The sequence below is a fragment of the Drosophila rhopaloa genome, unplaced genomic scaffold (assembly GCF_018152115.1).
Source record: "Drosophila rhopaloa isolate 14029-0021.01 unplaced genomic scaffold, ASM1815211v1 contig_2, whole genome shotgun sequence".
NCBI classification, from domain to species: domain Eukaryota; kingdom Metazoa; phylum Arthropoda; class Insecta; order Diptera; family Drosophilidae; genus Drosophila; species Drosophila rhopaloa.
Genome location: NW_025335083.1, coordinates 9,783,165 through 9,802,935, shown reverse-complemented (window position 1 = coordinate 9,802,935; position 19,771 = coordinate 9,783,165). Strand labels below are relative to the sequence as shown.

General features: G+C 36.6%; 2 protein-coding genes across 2 annotated transcripts in view; one reads left to right on the top strand and one right to left on the bottom strand.

The window, feature by feature from the left end:
* The window catches only part of LOC108044966 (semaphorin-1A), a 139,520-nt gene that overhangs the window by 51,904 nt on the left and 67,845 nt on the right, over positions 1-19,771 (top strand). The gene's annotated exons all lie outside the window — the stretch shown is intronic.
* LOC108044967 (bomanin Short 3-like) lies at positions 2,146-2,521 on the bottom strand. Its single transcript, XM_017124138.2, has 2 exons — positions 2,398-2,521; positions 2,146-2,337 (listed from the first exon to the last, which is right to left on the bottom strand). The coding sequence occupies exons 1-2, from the start codon at positions 2,447-2,449 to the stop codon at positions 2,264-2,266; spliced, it is 126 nt and encodes a 41-aa protein (XP_016979627.1). The 5' UTR covers positions 2,450-2,521; the 3' UTR covers positions 2,146-2,263.

Sequence of the window (19,771 nt, the reverse complement as noted above, 5' to 3'; positions counted from 1 at the left end):
TTTTTTGCATCCAGTTTCCATCGGTTGCCAAAAAGTATGCAACACATCAGCGAACCCATCATTAACATCATTATCGGGCCATAGAGCTCCAAAGAAAGCAGAAGAAAAATCACCAAAATGATGCCAAGGCCCAGGGGCCGAGATTATGCGATAAAGCACACACACACCCACGCACACACACTGCGGGATGTGAAGTTGAGATGGCCAAGCTATATCCTCCGATCCCGCACGCCCCCCTCCCCCGTTCCGTGCCTTTCTGCGGCTTTCAGCCGCACAGCATGCTGCCATTTTGCTGGCTGTCGAAAGCTCAAAATGAAATGCAGTCAACGCCCTAACTTCTGACACTCCCACAACCGCACACTGCACTGCGAAAAGCAAATATTTTGGCATAATCTTGCCAGGTTATTTTCAATGTGTTTCAATACCTGATCAAATTTAATAAGTTTTCAAAGCACGATAAGTCAAATAAAAGTTGATCGAATCCGAGCATGTTTTAAGTAGTGTGCAATTCTTTAAACAAGTATTTAATTGATTTTTTATGTTAAACCTCAGTAGACAAAAACATCTTACTTCTTAAATTTATGAAAAACTAATTCCGAAATAGCAATTGGCATAATTGTTTTTTTCGTAGAAGGGATAAATATTAAAACTTAAATTCTTTTTTGTTTTTTTTGATACAATTTTTTTTCATGCACTACAATAAAAAGCCAAAAATATTTGCATACAAAAAAAAATTTATTAAAATCATTTTAAATTGGTTTTTGTATGGATACGAATAAGTTTATGATAAAAAATATAAAAAAGTTTAACAAAAAAAATTAATTTTTAAATTTAAAAAATATTTGAAATTTGTATCAGTGCATGTCGGCTCTCCAGTTAAATTATGCGCATTGGGATTCTTTTGGTACTGAAATAATTTCGCTCTCTAGCTCATGTTGCCTGATGATGGTTCCCCCATCATCACGGCTTCCTTTGTGACTCTGTTTGTGGCAAAAGTGAAAAGGAATTTCTGTTTGCTTGCCAAAAGACCAAAAAAAGAAACCGCCAAAAAATGCATTTTGATTATTGGCGCTGCTGAGACATAAATCTGCATTCACAATTGCAAAGTGAATCAATTGAAGCAAGTGCAGAGTTCGAAAAATCAAATGGAATCCTACATTTTAGACCTAAAAAAATCGTGGAACAATGATATTGCTTTTATTCTAATGTTCATTCTTTATTTTATTGCAGGTAAGCCTTAAGAAAAAATCCCTTGATCTCACATCAATTAAAATCTGTTACATTTGTGAGTATAGTTAACTCTTTTTTGCGAAAATGATATTAAATAAGGTATTACGCCAATTGTATTTATCAAGTGTTAAATTAATTTCCGACATTTTTTTTAACTCTCGTTATGTTTTAATTATTGCTCGAGAATATTCGGTTACCGTTTTAATAAACTAGACATTAAGCCAACTTTCCAAGGTTGTTATCAATATTATTTGTTATTGTTTTTATCAGCAAAATTAAACAATTTGCGATTTATAGCCGCTTAAAAAAGACTTATTTGAATACTCAAATTATCTGAACATAATCAATTTACAATTTTCGACGACGACAAAATTAAAACCAATAACATTATACTGGACGAACATACAGTTTTTAATGAGAATACCGCATTCATTATTATCAATTTTCCAAAGTATTGAATAATGTGTGGGGGGAAGTAAACGAAAACTTTAATAAGCGCCACATTTTCAGTTCTGTGAAAATGCTAATAAATCAATGCAAATACCAGGGAAAGTAGCCAGCGATGGGAATGGGAAAAGGGGGTATCACAGGCGCATTAACATAACAGCTATGTGCATATTAAGTGTACATTATGTTCCTTAATCCAGACAATAAAGCACCCAACAATGCGGCGACAGCAAATAAATGAAATTATGCAACAATTTTACAACAAATCAATGAACTGCATTCGCAGCCACGAATTACCAGCCAAATCAGCCAACCATTTGGGCCTTGAATATAAATGCAATAATGGCAAACCGTTCCAGAAATTAATGAAATGAAATGTTAATGCCCAACGACAGATGCTCGATTGAGTGTATAATCGTATACGGAATTAGTTTAGAGATTAAATCGAAATTTGTATTACAGCTGTCATAGAGATTAGCGTGGGAATTTTATTTCAAGTGGTCCAATCAAAAATTGATAAGAAATTATTTATAGCTTTATATGTATGTCCATCTTAATAGCTGAATTGGCTTTATATGTTTCCATCTCATTTTCCGCCATGAACGTTGCAGACACGACAATCTCCATTAATAATGACATTGCCAGGGTTCAGAGGAGTGGCTAATTGGGAAGATATTATTATAATAAATTATACAACATATTTATTAACGCAATATTTACCGCTGGTCAGAGCCAGAAGGCCGAGTAGGAAGGCAACCGACAGGAATTTCATCTTTGAAGTAGCTAGAACAGAAGTGAGAACTGAACTGATGCCTTTACAAGTGACAACAATCCCCTTTTATACTCTGGCAATCCGTTCTTATCACTGTTTTTGTTTTTGCGGATCGGGCAAATCCCCATTATTGATTTAACGTGTGGTATTGCCCTGCACTGAATATGAAAATCCCAACGTCTCGGTTCTATCTCTCTGCGATTTCAGGTTCAATTAGCTGCAGTTAATTGCGCTTGAACTCAGCTGCAAAGCGCCTCTTCTGAAGAAATGTAGAACTCGTTTGCTAAGCGCGTTTGATTGACAAGCGTTCCAAGCAATCGTATAGAATAATACTGCGTTTGGATAAAAATATACGTCACAGCTCGTGTTGACTGCTTTTGAACTGGTTTTTTTTACGATGGTTCTTTGCCTTATACTTGATTTGCATTTGTAAGACTGGATGGACCGTTCTAAGAAAACAGAGAAACAGTCTAAGCAACAATTGGACTAAAACACTTAGAAATAAATTTCTTCAGTTTAGATAATTGCTTTGAATTTTGTATTATATTTGTATTAAAAATTTAAAAATTATAAAAATTTGAATTAAAAAAAATAGTTTTCATCAGTTCACTTTTATATGAAATGCGTTTTTGTGTTTTTAGTTTTGAACGGTTTATTTTTACTAGGGACCAACATTGTAAGGAATGTATATCTTCAAACTGGTTTGTTTAATTTGCATAAAATATATTTATTTTTATTTAGAGTAAAAATCAATACAGAAATATTTAATTTTTAATTCATTTGTATTATTCAATTAAGTAAAATAAGTGGGCAAAAATTAAATTTGTGTGATTGCTAACTTTGTTTGTAGAGCAGTATACCTTGTTTGGGCTGATTTATCGATTTTTATGTTTTGTGTTACGTTTCACTTGGATTGAACAAAGAAAAAAAGGTAGCCTCAGCAAAACTTGAAAAGGTTCTGCTGCGAAAATAAGCTAGTCGGTTAAATTAATAGATTACTGTCAGTCACAACTGGGAAATAAAGTTCCGCCTAAAAGATCGCCTCAGCCCGTAGTACCCTATTAACACAAAGAGGTGCTCAAGACATAAATATTATATTTCACAACATAGGTTACAATTAGTATTAATTTTTGGTTGATTACATTTTCCAATGGGATTAGTAAGATTTGTAAATTTTATTCTTTGTTTTGTAGCATCATCACTCCTTATTTTGGGGGTTTCACGGTGGTTGAAAAGTAATTTGCTGGGAGGTTTGCGCATTGTTTAAATATAGGACTGAAAAAAAAAATGTTAACATATGTGAGTTTAAAATTTTCCACAAAAATTTTAACTCCGTAACGAAGGATTTGTATTATGAAGACAATTCAAAATGCCATGGTAACGAACGAATATAATAGCTGCATTTAATTCAAAGTTTACTTTAAATAAAATCGTTTTTTTATGTCGGAACAATTTCACATCTTCGGCTCTGGAAGTTATCATTTCTTTTATTTTTTTTTAGATATTCACCAACTCTTTTCTCCGTCTTCCAATTGGCGAACTTGCACCATTATGAAAAACATCACCAATCTGAGGAGGTTTATATTGAAGATTTTCATAATGAACTTTTTGGATTGCTGACCGAAGTAGAACTGAGCTCTTTAAAAGTTGAATGTGTAATATATATGGATCCATATGAAGGGGTTATCGCCACTTAATTCCCTGGTGATTCTACTTTTCATCTACTTTCATATCAACTGGAGACGTCAATATGTATAAGGGCCCCTACGCAATCTGTGGCTCTATATTTACTTATAAAAAGCGTCACAAAACTCTGATTCACACAATATTTTTTATCAGGTCCCTAAGGGCATCCTGGAATGCCTGATAATAACTAATTCCTAAGAACTCTATTGACTCACAATTTGTTATTTTTGATAAGATTTATATTTATACTTTTTTTAATTTTTTTTATAAATCAGCATCTGTGTATATAAGGTAACAGCTATGTTAAAAGAAATGTAATACAAAATGTAATTAAAAAGTATGGACAATTTTCTTTTTGTTAAAAATTTTCCATTTTAGGTTTTTAGTTTCCGTTTTCTTAGCTCAATTTTTTTCTCTGTTTCTACTCTACTTCAATCTTTACCTTGCAATGAGTAACATTTCTGGAAATCAGTTGTATAATAAATAAAAAGAAAAGAGTCAATCAAATGGGTTGAGGTTAAAAGTGCATTTCAGTAGTCCAAAAGAAGACTGCAAAAAAAACCAATAATTGCATCGAAATCATCTAAGAGAAGGTGCATTTCGCCATTAAAATTCGTACATTAAAATTTGTTTACAATTTGAATACATTTTTTTTCATTTCCAATTTGGCAGGACAGTTAAAAGAGACACGAAAAAGCTCAGCGAAAATTTTTATTGCATTTTTATCGAAATTTCTTCCTTTCAACTCAAGTAATTTATTGTGTTTTGCTTTATACTGGATACCTTTTTGTGTTTTATGTACGGAAGGGAATGTAATGTAAAAGTGCAATGGTGCAGTTTTAAATACCAGCATTTGATTCTTCATTTATCAATGATGTTCTGGCCAACACAATATTTTTAAACACCTTTAAACAGGATAGCCTTATCAAAATGAAACTTTAAGAATCAAGTTAACAAACTTACATCAATAAACAGACTAATAAGCATGATTTGATGTTTGTTTATTTGAAACAAATGAAGCTTTCAAAATTAGTCAAAAACAATGAAGCCGTCTTCTTTGAGATCAATACGAAGTCCATTAGCTTAAGTCTATTAAATTAGAATGGACAAGCTTTAATGTTTCGACTTAAAAATGCAACCAAAAATGATAAATGCACTCATCAAATTGATAAGATTGCTTTATATATACGTTTCTTAGAACATATTTATATATATATAAAGGCATGTGCGTATATGGGGAATGCTGTTAGAGCTGTTTAATCAAATTACGAACCGGACAGCCCCAGACAATAAAGTTAATTAATTTACTGTGCATGGTCTTGGACTTGGATGACGTTCGGCTCTTGCAGACGCTTTGACAGATGCATTGGATGAGGTCCTGTCAGGTCCCGGAGGTGAGGAGCGTTGGCAGTAAATTAAATTTAATGGAAAATGTTTGACAGACTCTACGGCAAAGTGCAGTTAATAATTTCAGGCACAAGCCTCAACGAGAAATTGTTTAAATGTCTTGGCGTCGGCTTGAGGACATAACAAGTATGCAAATCACGAACAAAATTCGATTATAAAATATTAATCTATTAATTTGTATTCCACCCATTCAATTGAAGGCAGCCTGCCTGCGTCATTCATAAATCAAAGTGAAACCTGTTAATGTTCAATTGTGATAAGGGGTCTGCTCAAACATTTACTCGACACTTCACATTGTATAATCGAAGGCCATTTTCTGATGTCGATTTTCATGCCGCAATTTATGCTAATTTAGTTATAACCTTTCTTGAACCCAGAACATGCTTTTGGGACACTCACACACACACACACACAGACACCGAGAGAAAAAGGACTGGCAACAATCCATTAGTGGGTTACTAACGGTTCCCGGCCGCCATTTTGTGTAACAACTGCAAATCAATGCCCTGACATGTGAAAAATGGCAGCCAAAGGCGAGGTTCCATTGTTGTATGTCTATTATAATATTGCCATATTATTTTATGCATGCAACTGTGTCTATGGGTGCCTATGTGTGTATGTGTGTACGTGTGTGTGTGTGGCACACACACCCATGATTGTGTCTGCATTTTCGTAATCAAGCTCATGATAAATCGTTTGCGCAAAATTTATTGAGTTTTTGCATGACACCACCAAAGCGACAGCAGCTGCAGCCCGGAACACAAAACCCATAATAAGAATGATGCTAAAGAAGTGTTTTTCGGGTGTCTATCACATCCATTTATCCATTTTATTTTACACATTTTCTATCGCCTGGATATTCTAGTTAAAATTTTCCAAATGAAGTTGAGCATTTTACGTATTTAAATCACATTAATATTGCTCTTTTTTTTTGGATACTCTTAGATTAGAATTTCGTTGGAAAAAATTTATATATACAATGCCAAAAATGAGTCTTACAAGTAAGGAGAATTGGCATTTCCTAAAAGCAATTTAAAGCAAAGTTTAAGTTCAGTTTATAATATGCAAATCTAAGCAATTTTTCTCTCTTACCAATTTACTGAGAACAAAAGATAAAAATCAATTTTCGACTTCAGTCTATTCATTCGAATGTAAATTGCAGAATTGAATTTTCTATAGGCATGCTGTGCATACACATGTGTGTGCAAATTATTTTCTACTATTTTCAGAAGTTCTCGACTTTCGTGTAACGATTCGAATGGTGGCCATCCTTATCATGTTTGTCCAGCTGCTGCAGCAATTGCTTTGAACAAAAATGAGCCAAACTGTGTCTTAGTGTATATATGTATTTAAATAATATATATATGGTTTTGATGGTGGGCCAAATAAATGTGAATAGAAATATCCTCTCAGCTTGCATTTATATATATTTTTTGTAGTCTCCACCAAATATGATTGATGACCAAAACGATTGAATTTTCTTTTCAGAGTCGACTATTCACTATTTTTACAAATAATCAAATATTTTGCTTGTATATTTTGGTTAGCCCTTTGCATACACATTTATTTTGTATCCTTTTCGGCCATTCGGCTGCCATTCAATAGTATTACATAACTTAACACTTTTACTTTATGAAGGATTCTTTTAAGCTGTAAATTTATTCTAAAATGATATGAATATATCATTTAAAGGCCGGAATATTTTAACAAATTTTGTGGGTCATTTAAAAGTTGTGCCATCATATTGATTGGGATTAGCGCTCTTAATTTAGGTTTTCCCAGTACACAGTATATGTTTTATGGAATACATCCTAAGTACATAGTATATGTTAATGAAAAACATACAAAATCCCATTTAAATCGGTGGAGAGGCAAAGCCAAATGGTAGTAAATTAGGGTAGCGTCAATACAGATAAGTTTCTCAACAACGATGAAGCACAGAGACTCAAAAACTATCATAAATACACTCGAAACAAATGGCAGATGGACACAAGAGTGAGGAATGCCACTCGTCCTTGAAACATGTCGTCAATAAAGGAGAAATTATGAGTGACTACTCTTGACTTACTTGGGTTTTAGACTTCCCCCTCCGCCTTTGCTTAGCTAAAAATTATTTTTGAAATACGGGAGAGAAAATGGGAACCCAAAGAGCAAATGACAAATGTGCCGGGTGAAGTGGTCTGGTCTGTTCGTTTCTGGTCCTGTGGTCAATGTGCAGTGCATGAGCCTGAATGAAAACTATTAGCCCGACATGCTGGGCGGGCTGAGCGGGGAAAACAACATCATTGTGCAGTTGTTAGGTGACTCACAGCCGGAGAAGCGACAGGAACTAGAGTACTCCGTGTCCAGTGTCCATCTGCCGGCAGAGAACAAGTTTTTTGGCTTTGCACTCGAATGAACCGCAACCCCTGACCATGGGTCAGCAACTGATGCAACTCCGCCCTGGTATAACTACACAGAAAGAAAAACTTCGCATGATATTGTCGATTAGATAAAAATATAAAATACCATTTTTTCTAGCTGGAAAATCAAAAAAATCATTACAATAGTGGTTTATGCTCCATAAATTAAGCAATTTATTATAAAGAAAATATAAAACACATAGCAATTCAACAAGGTTAACATATAAAATGTTTTAAAATATAAACATAAATATTTGATCTGTGCTTTTTACTACTTTGTTCTATTTTTCTGTGCATAGGATTCTGCCCACCATCCGGCTTTGTCTGTTCGCCATGTTCATGTCGCTAATGTCGCGCTGCAACCGAACATCGGCCACAACAGCCGTTGGAAAAACTGAAAAGTTGTTAGGAAAATAATTTCCAAAAAAAAGGGTTTTCACAACGTTCTTTTTTCTTCTTTTTTGCCACCTAATCAGTTTTGGATTCCATAAAGCTTAGCATACTTTTGGGTGCGTTTGAAATGGGTTGTGAGAGCAAAGCTGCAAGACAAATGGGCCATAAATTTGAATTAAGTGCTGCTCTTTATTTGCTGCTGATTTACCATGGCTAATGTTATTGCCATGGCCATAACCTTTTTATGACTTTCACTTGATGTGCAGTTTCATAAGCGCTCTTTCGAGTTTTGATCAGAAGTAACATTATGTTTATTTACTGACTAAGGAAGCTGTTAAAACTACAATGTGGGACTACCAATAGTTTAAAACTTTTTATATGACTTATTTTATCCCGTTTTCCAACAAAGCAGCAACTAGAACAATTTCGAAATTCTTTGATTTCCCGTCATCACAATTACATTTTTATTCTTATTTGTATGGCCACACAAAAAATGTAGTCACATCATATAAAAAGCAAAGCACGAAAACAAAATGGCGACGAAAAATATCAAATAAAGGCAGTCGAAAAATAAACGAAAGCCGACAAAAAGAAAGGGGGAATAAAAAATATTTGTTGGCCTTATTAAAATTCCATGCAAATTCGTTTATGGGACTACTGTGGGCGTAATCCCCACCCCCTTTAGAGAGATGTGTGTGTGTTTTGTGGCAACAATTGTTTCGACTGCGGAGCCAAAGAATGGGGGAAAATAAGTGAAAACCTAACGAAAAGTTATTTCATATGCGCCAGACAAAACAGTCGAGCAACAACCCCACCAAAAAAAGACCAGTCGATACGAGCCAAGGACTTTTTCCGAGCCAGGACATTGTTAGAGGGACAGGAGACTGTGGGCAACTTGGTACACCCTAAAAAAAGGGCAAATAATTTCACCACAAATGTATTTGAATTTGTCTGGAAGACGAACTTAATCTTTTCTAAACGTTTGCTTAAGTTATCACAGGCAAGTAAATCTTATTCCAAAATATATTTGAATATTTGCTTTTGGATTAAAAACTTATACCATATATTAAAAATGTTTTTCATTATCTCTTATTAAAATTAATTTATAACATTAATGCTTGAATAATGTAAAATTTCTATACAGTTTTCATTTGATTTTGGGTTATTTCTCTCAGTGTATTGGGTGGCTTACGGGAACGTTGGTGTGTGGGAGCGCGCGTGTTAAGCATATTTAGTTCATTTATTTCAAATTAGATTCTTTTTGGAGCGACAACAAAGGAAACGCCACCAAGGATGGCGAGGGGCGACGGGAAGGACCTCAAACTCTCGCCAAGGACGAGTGTCAGCATTGATAAGAAGGACAACTGCCACTGATGGCTGCTCATTTGGGGGATTTTGCATACATTTTCAAATTATTCAGCATTTATTTTTCCTCTTTTCTGCACATTTGTTAAGAATTCTATTACACAGCATATATGTATGATATAATTTTTTCCATTTGCTGATTAAAGTGGCCATGACAGGGTTGTTTTCACTGTACTTGTTGTTGATGTGTGTGTGTGTGTGATTGTGGGTTAGGTTTAAAAAGGGTTCAAATAACAATAACTGAAAGTGCGCTTAAATTTTGTGAATTGTTTGATGTGCGTTTGGGTTACCCGCTTTCCCTTTTTTTCCGGTTTGTTTGGGCATGTTTGAATGGTTCATTAAGTTAGTTGTTTCTGTATGTGGGCGTGGCTGATGTGCTTACGTTGGAATTGTGAAATTTGGAGGGAAAATAAATAAATTATTTAAAACCCTTAGCTGGGCTTTGAAATGGTCAAATGGTTTTCTTAACTTCGTGGGGGGTCGGGCAGAGTTTTTTGTAGAGGTGAAATAACAGCATTGAGCAAAATATTAGTAGAAACATGTTTAAAACAGTTCCAAAAAATATTAATACAGATAACTTTAAAATTCATTATTAAAGTCAATAGAAGACAACAAAATGTTGTGTGTAACAGGTGCTTAGACATTTTCTTTAATTACATTTTTTAGTGTATAAATTTAATTCAGCTGCAATCACCTGAGCACCTGCAACATTTTTGCGGCATGCAGTATATGTGTGCTCTTCTCTAGAGGTTTGAATATTGCTTTTCGCCATGGTTTTTTTTGCGAACCTATATATATTCTCTTGTTTTTATTTTCGTTGATGTTTCTTTTCTGTTTTTTTCATCATTGTTGGCTGGGCACCTAAGGGAGATTTCCGCAGTGCGCTTTGTTTCCACCAAAATGAGCAGCGGCAGCATGTGTTGTGCATGCTAAATTGTTTTCTTTTTGTTGCTAGCATTTTTTTAAGAATTCATTTTTTGGCCATCTCCCTTGGCCGGCTACTTGACTTTCGTTGTTGGATCTGTATGGGCATGTTGTTTTTTTGTTCCCGCTCTGTTTGACCTTTTATGAAATCAGCCAAAAGTCGTTGAACGCTGCTTCCCATTTTTTTCGCCCCGGCTTTTTGGGTCTGAGGCAGCTGTCAAATATTAGTTCTTGTTAGTGGAAGGACGACCAGGAACGGGATGGGATGTGCTGGGCTGGGCTGTGTGTACATGTTGTGACCAACATTGTTGGTCAACACACTCGAAAAGGGGAGGAGGGAGGGTCGTCCTGCCCACTGCCACTTGTTATAATTGTGTTTGCGTTTTTCAGTCGTTTTCCTTCTTTTTTCCTTTGTTGCACCATTTTCCCTTGCCGTTTCTCAAGCTCCTCACATCTAGCTTGTTCGCAATGTCATAAAATTTTTGCTTGCTCAGCAACATTCTTCTTTTGCTTACTCAACTGCTCTTTGGTCTCGTTTTCGCAGCCCCCCTTTTTCCTGATGCGATTCTATATCTTTCTAGGACGTCCTCTTTGGCATTCAGTTTTTGCGGTACTTACATTGCCCAGTTCACTTTGTTGGATTGAGCAGGACATAGGAAGTATGGACGGTAGAAATGAACTGATTGGGAAGGGCCAAGAAGGAATTATAAAAAGGTGTGGTTTCGAAAAATGTACGAGTCAATATACAAAACAGTAAAATGTTTTTTAGTATTTTACATTGACTGGAAATGTCACTTCTTAAAAAGAAGCTTTAAAATATAAACAAATGGGTTTTTACCACATCAAAATAATTTTCAGCTTAACTGGAAATAAGTTGAACTGATTTCCATATCTAATTCCTAATCCCATTAAACGGCAACATATGCCAGAAAACAAAGTCCTTCCGGCGTAACAACCCTTTTCTTTAATAAAATAATCCATGGCAATGATTTACCACCTTAGCCTTTGTTCGACACCCCCTGTCAGACCATTAAATAAATTAAAAATGAGCTACAAAAGGGGAAAAAAATTGGCTAGCCACATTTATTTTAGTACGCTTTGAAATGCGAGCAGATATCGAGTGGCTCAAGGGGAAGGGACATTTGACTTTCACCTTGCTTTGAGGGCAGTTCAAGGCAAGGACATGAAAAGGCCACAGGGGCAGGCAGGAAAAAACTCTTCTCAAACTCAGTCAGACATTCAACTATGCAAATCTCAATAGAGAAAACCTGCACCTGCATCTAGACACAAGTTTAGTGTTTCATTTTCGAAGTCCATTCAACGGGGGATTGGGGGATTGGGGGACTGGGTGGAAAAACGGAAAAGTCCAGTTGGGGTTACGCCCTGGGCAATCCATCAAGTTAGTGTGCTGTGGTCTGGACCAAAAGCCAACCGATGGCCAACCCCTGAATGCATTAGCCATAACTCTCATTATGTGGCATCCGATCCGGACTTGGGTCATGGCTCCAAAGCCCAGCGACCCATTCAATCACGCTATCGCGCCCCCCAAATTTCCACCTCCCCAAACAGTCGACAAATGGCGAATACGAGGTCGGATTTTTAAAGCAAAATATTCCCGGAATGCCGTAATCAACCACATTTTCGGCATTGAGTTGGAGATGTAACTTCCCACGTGAGTCACGCCATTGCTTAAAGTGTACTACTTATACGTAAATAATTACATACATACAATATAGTTACAAGAAAAATTAATATTCAAACTCCAAAAAAAATGTGTAATACTTTTAAAACCAATAATCTTTAAAGACTCTTAAAAGTTGTTAGATACTCCATTTAGAAGGTAATTTACATAGTTGAAATATTCCAAACAAAAGCCTCTTAAAATAGCTTATGTAGGCTAAAATGTAATTAACCTTAAAGCAAACATTGGATCTCTAGTTTTTTAACTGAAACGATAAGACTTTGTTTTCAATTTGTTTTTTTAGAATTGTTATACACCACTCTAACCTGAGTTTCAAAAATATTTGCTTTTATAAGGAATCCATTCCTTAATTATGGACGGTGCACCAGTCTCAGCACTAGTCCATCAGCATATATTGGTATTAGTTTTGCTTGCTTCCCTATCCAATGGTTAGTTTGGGAGGCGGTGCAACAAATTATTCGGACTGCAGCGAAATGGATAAGTGAACTGGGACTGGGACCGAAACTCGGGATGGGAAACTACTCCCCGCTTATGCTGTTGCATTCCGTGATGAATGTGAATCCCGGCCACCTGGCCTCAACTCGCACTGAAAGTTCAACTCCAACTTGTGCAGTGACTCCCAGTCGGGCATCGGATTGGAGTCGGATTAATTTGCCACTGATAGTGCTCGGGTTTCCATTGCACTGGTTGCGTTTCCTCCTTTTTTTTTGTGTGTTTTGGTGGCAAAACTTTTTCGCAGCTGTGCAAATTTGTGCAGCATCGTCATAGAAAAGTTAAAATGAAATAAAGTGCCGGACGGTGGACAGGAGAGGATCAGAGGGTCCGGTATACTGTCGTGTGCCCGGCTAATCAAGTTCTGTAAAATTTTTGCACAAAAAATGCTTTTTGCATTCCCTCTCTGGCGCCCTTTATCTCCACTTCTTTTGTGCTGGGCCAAAGTGGGTTAACAATATGTAATATAGTTAAAATTGCTACTGCTCAGTGCCGAGTTAATTGGGTTTTCCATCTGCCCTTTTGTAATTAAAGCCTCAAGCCATTTATTAGTCAAATCAGTTCACCAACAAAGCCTGATTAATTCGACCGAGGGAACAAAAGGGGATTTAACATACCTATGGATCGTATGCATACTTTGTTGCTATTTAATTTAGCATTAAGTACGCATTAAAAGATAATTGCATTATGTTTGTGCTTTGAATCGGGCAACCGGATTATTTTCCGAATGTTTGTGTTAGCTTCAGATTTTGCCTTTGAGGCAACATAATTTAGTATTTCCATTGAATATCTGACATTTTTAATAGTCTATTAATAGTGATTGTGCTTGAAATCTCAAAATGTAACTTGCTTTAATAACGAGTTTCAGATTTTGGCTTAGCCTCTGTGGATTTGAAAAAGTCCACTTTATCTGTCTCTTCCTCGGGCGTTTTATAAATGTCTGTGAGCATTATATTTTATTGGTTAAAGTTGGCTAACGATTTATATTGGATATTTTGAATGTTTCAGCTTAGCATACAAATAAATAACCAGCAAAACAACCCACACACATAACCAGACAAGACATCTCTCTTAGTCTTAAGTCCTTGCTCATTCCTCGTCCTTTCCTCTCATTCTTATTCTGCTACTGCTTCACACAACATCATTTATATTCAACTTGTTTTCGAAGCGTCTGGAGAACTTTGTGAAAAAGAGTGTTCGGCACTTGTACACTTAAAAAGAAACCATATACGAGCGTGATTTATGAGCTAAAGTTGTGTTTTTCAATATATTCGTTAATTTAAATATAAGTACAATTTAAAAAGTGCTAAGCACTGAAATTTCGATTACATTTTATGAAGAAAATTATGTTTTATTTTAGCATTTTGATTTATAGTTAATTCATTGAATATAAACTTATATTAAGAAATAACTGATATTTTTAAATATCTACATAGTATTTATTTTCTGTTTTTCTGCATATTTGTAAGGCAGCCATTTTTGCGTGTTGTTACAGCATTATGTGGTGGGTCGTTCACTGCTGAGTGGTGCACGGTGGTGGCGGTGGTGGGTTGGGGGTGGAGTATGGTGGATGGTGCGGTTGGGGATGGGCATGTGGTTGGGTGGGGCTGGCCTGTCTGGATTGCACGCTTCAGTTGAACGCACAAGCAAATGTTGTTGCTCAATCGAAAGTATCAAATTGCCCACAATAACACTTAAATCCCGAGCTTCTATAAGTTGAAGTCAACAGCTGGTGGGCTAGAGAGGGTTGTGGTGGAGTCAAGGCAATGAGTAGACCAAATAAAAATGTTCAGCTCAACGAGAAACTGTCAACTTGGCCTTCAGCTTGGGCTAATCGAAGGAAAATATTTGAAATAAACTTTAGATTTTATGATGGCTATCTTAGCTGTGGCGTTATTGCAAAGCAAACATTTTCCCTAGTCAATCAAACAGTTTCTTATATTTATTTTAAATATTATAACCACTTGGTTTAAATTAGAAAGAAAATACCAATTCCTAAAAAATCACATTTTATATATGTTTGTACAATAAGATTAACAAATCTACAAAATCAACATCTTTTTTAAGGTAGAATATTTAAATTAAAATTCCAGTCCACAGCAATGATAAATATTTTGGGGTGTTCTTTTTTGTAAACTAAACACATTTAAATTATTGCCCCACTGAATTCAACTTAGTCCAGGATTGGACATCTCAATCGCCTCAACTTCTGCCAGCAATAAGTGTCATAAACTTTTCCATGGCATATTTTATTTTTAATTCTTTTTCTTTGGCCTTTCTTTGCCGAATCTTGGCAAGCATCGGGGCCAACTTATTCAATCGCAAATGTTTGTTAGCAAAAGGGAGAGCGCCAAGGGATGAAAAGGTTAGCAGGGACACGGGCTGAGTTGGGTCAAAGGTCTTGCGCCAGAAGGCAATGGGAAAAAACTTTCTTGGCTTGCTGGTTGGTAAAAATGCCAAGAATTCGATGGACGGGCAACTGGGAAACAAAAAATGTTGAGAAATACTGCGAGCAACTGTTGTGCAATCGTGTCAAATATTAAAACATGAAATACATATTAAACGAGCACTGAGACTAAGCGGAATACCGATTGAAATAGCCGGCAGCATAGACAGCAAGAAAATGGAGCTGCAGCAGAACTTGCAGTTGTGTAAACATGAGCACAATAAGTTGGAAAATATAGACAATATTTTGCTCTTCGCTGGTGCATCCAGCATCCTCTGCCCTTCGCCATAAAACATGGCGAAATCGGTGAAACAAAAAACCCTCGAAAAGCAAAGCAGAAATCAACCAGCCAAAGGGCGAAAGATAAGCGACTGGGGTAGAAGTTTTTCCTATCTAATGGCCAAACGCAGACAGGAAAATCCTTACAGCGCCAGATGCTGGAAAAACAATAACAAAGATATAAATAACTACAACGATTTTCACAGTTGCATTGGAAAAGCAGTAAAATATGAAAAATCGAATTGTTATTTGCTTGAGGAATACAAAGTGTATGAATATTAGATTCGCTTTAACAACATTCACATCATGCTAAAACCTATAAAGCATTTTATATGCAACACATCATCTCGTTCGTCTCTAAAAGAAGTTGCAAATGGTTTTGAATTTACACTTAAGAAATAGTTTAATAATTATTACATATGTGACTTTCAGTTTCCTCTGTACTCATTTTTCCTTGTCATTCATAATATTAATATTATTCTGCACGTGTTTATGACTTTTAAATCATCTATTTTATATTGATCTGTGAATAATCAACAGGCTAAAAAAAAATGTCCTGAATAAATGAAAAAGTATATTGTCCTTAATTTAGGATGGCCAGGACACTGCCTTGTCCAACTTTTTTTGAATTTTAAGCCAAAAAACGGTGCCATTGATTCTTAAAAATATGAAGGTAATGCCGCCAAAGCTTCGACTTTTGATAAGGATTGATGCCACCGCGTTTGCGGAACTGAAAGAATCCTCTTGGAAGAACATTTCTGGTTTCGACTAACGAGCAGTTGAGGTCTGTTTGGCTGTCCAGGGTCAACATTAATATTTGCGCAACGTACGCTGCCTGCGATTCGCCATCCTCAAGTCTTTTCGATTTTTTGTGTGTTTATATGTTCGACTGGTCCTGCTGCTGCTGCTGCTATATATAGTATACTGCTGCTGTTGTTGATTATTCAAGGATCAGAGCCGCACAAACAAAGCACATGGCAGCAGTCAGCGGAGCAACTTCTCCACTCAACGTATAAATTTCGCCGGCTGCAAACGAACTCAGCAAAATCAGCAAAAATATCCTAGTGTAAAAACATACTGCAAACCGTTCGCCCAACAAAAAAAAAAAAAAAAAGGAGGGCGTGGCACAAAATATGCGGCGTACGTGTTAAGTGGCAAACGTTTTTCAACCCAAATCCCAAAAACTGAAGCCAGCTCAAGCCAAGCCAACCAAGCCGAGCCAAAAACCCGGGTCCGTCAGTCAAGTCAAGTCACGAGGTTTTTGCCACGCATTTGTAAACTTTATAAATCAGTTCGTGTCGAAGCTAAAGTTGAGTTAAGGATGGAGTTTGTGGCGAGTTTTTTTCTGTGCGCCAACCAACGATGCGTTGCGAAAATATTTCACGTTATTTTTGTAAATTGCATACTTTGCGGCGCTCTCCACGTTGATTTGACAGACGGGATCCGTCTCCCTCTCACGTTTTCCAGCATTCCCATTTTTTTTTACCCTGTTTGGCTGAAAGGTTTTTCATTTGTTATAGAATATAGAGTATTTTCATGTCTGAAAAATGGTATACGGGCAAAATGGAAAGAACGCAGCTGGGGAGCGCATCAGAATGCATATTCCGTTTGCATCTGCAATCAAAATAGATGTTGATCAAGTCAATTGAAGTGCAGGGAACGGTCATAGTACTGTGCTAAAAATTAAATTGGAGCATAAAGAAGATTTAGAATATGGTAAAATAAGTACACATTAATTACAAAATAAAAATCAAAAATATTTAAAAATCATTTGAAAAGATTCGTTTAATTAGATGATTATCGCTAATAATTAATCAGTAATGAAAATAGCATTCTAATCATATTTATCTCCTTTTTTTCTCATTGCAGGTTCGTAACATTCCATGACAAAATCTGATAGCATGACCGGGATTTATTATGTGATTAAATTGAGTAAGAAATTAAATACAAAAGCACACATTTTGCTGCTATCAACGTGAATGCAATTTTGTGGGCTAATCAGAAATTGCATGGCTACAACTTTAATTAATGGCCATTATGTAGGATGAATCGAAAGCTCCGGCTGCCGGGCGTCACAAAGGACATCAGGGAGCTGGGCGTTCAGGGCGTGGCATTTTCTGCCTTAATAAGCAATTTTTAAAATGCAATTACTCGAGCATTGTACACACTCGACTGAAGCGATTGTGAAATGAATTTTTATTGGAAATGCACATGCAAACTCATTACGTATACGAGGCGTTGGACAAACAAGCGCAAGCACAAGCACTTATATACACACACTCATACCCACATCCACATTTACAACCACATACACACACACCCACACATAGGCAACCGCACACGCACACCACCAGGCGCCAATCAATGCCGGGATACATATATGAGTTTAATAACTTTGCCGCTGCCGAGGCTGGTCGATCCTAAGTCGACAACTTGGTCATTAGGGGCTTGGCCCGAAATGTTAATCACAATGCCACAAAACGTTATAATGTTTGGAGGATGCGGTTCTTCATCGCCTCCCCCTGCCACTCAAGTAACAATAACAATTATTTTGACCAAACGCACACAGATACTCACTTCACTGAGAGAAAACGGGATTAAATATTTTGTTGTAGATTATGCGTTGCCTTCCCAAAGTATTTATTACATTTTCAGTCGTATAAATGAGTTTAGACAATTAAATCAATAAAGCGTAAGGTCATTTACAAAATTTAAATGTTTACATTAAATTCATTTTTTATGCCAAATTTAATTTTTACTAATTCATAATAGTTACTAATACAAAATTAGGAAAAAAGCTTGAGGCATTTTTATTTTGATTGAAGTACCTGATTCAGGATGCAAAATTGTAAGCTACGATTTTTTCTAAGTGTACTGGTTGGTGTGTGTATCTCATTGAAATAGTGAACCGCAATTCGGCTGCCTGACTCATCGAGAGCTGCTAACTAGTTGAAAATGCAAACGCAAACCAGAAACCGAGGACGAACAGAGTCGGTCCGCCGACGGCTAGCACTCTGTCTCTGTCCCACCGCTGTGGCGCCACCCCCTGTCGCCGCCGCAACATTGAGGCAACAACATAATCAAAGTCCCGACCCCATTCTCATTCCCCACCCCCCAACAAATCCCTAAGTTGGAAGATGGCCATGGCCCCAAAGCGGTAAACGGAGTAGCGCTTAGTTCGATCACAAACATATACGGGATAAGCAGGGAGGGTGGCCGACGAACCATAATTGTTGGCAAAGTTACCATTTCCTGTCCCGTCTACACTGCGAGAAAGTTTCACTCAGGCAGAAACTTTGATTAGTTCAATCAATTGGCGAACTCGGCTGGAAGTAATGCGCAAGAATCGAGTATGCCAAATTAGCCAACTGAGAATTTGATATGAAATCGAGGTGAGGCTTACCTCAGCTATTCAAGAATTTCGCCGAATAATCAAACTTCAGATATGACCTGTAAAATGTATTATATCTTTCATATTGACATGTAGTTTTCTCTCGAAATTGCAATATAATAAAACAAAGAAAGTAGATTGCTGGTCGCTTGCGCTATTCAATAATTTTTATTAATTAAAACATAGTCTTGATTGATTTTAAGATAATTTTTTAATTTAAATATTTTTAATTGGATATTCCGGTCACTGATTTGCCATGATACCTCAATGGTTAAAAACATTGTAAATTCAAACAAAAGCTTTCACTGTCAACTGTGCAACAACATCCATTTTTACTAACTTTTGTTATATATTAACAATAGCTCCAAAGTTCAATCTTCAAAATAGGCTATTCGTTAAATGTTCGAGAAGTCTTTCTAACCACCAAAAAATCTTTGAATGCTGCATTTTTAGATATCCCTAGCCCGACGAATCTCGAATAATTTGTGGATTTTTTTTTTGCCGCCTGCCATTGTGTATCACGTACGATTAGGAGAGGCTGGCGGCAGCGAGTGTGTGTCATCGGCAGAGGCAACAGCCATCAAATCGATCGATACGAATTGCAAAACCAGCGCCAGCTGGGGATGGACCTGTGGTGCTGATGGTGCTGCTGATGGCGGTGGTGGTTCTGGTGGGTTCTGGTGGGTTCGGTGGTGAGCTGCTCTGTCCCCAGATCCCTTAACTTCCTACCCTGCCTACCCGACTGCCGTCCTTTGTGCGGGCTTTGCTTCCACTTCAATCATAACTGTGTTCAATTGTTGTTTTTATTACCACATTTTCCTTCACCTTTCCGGGC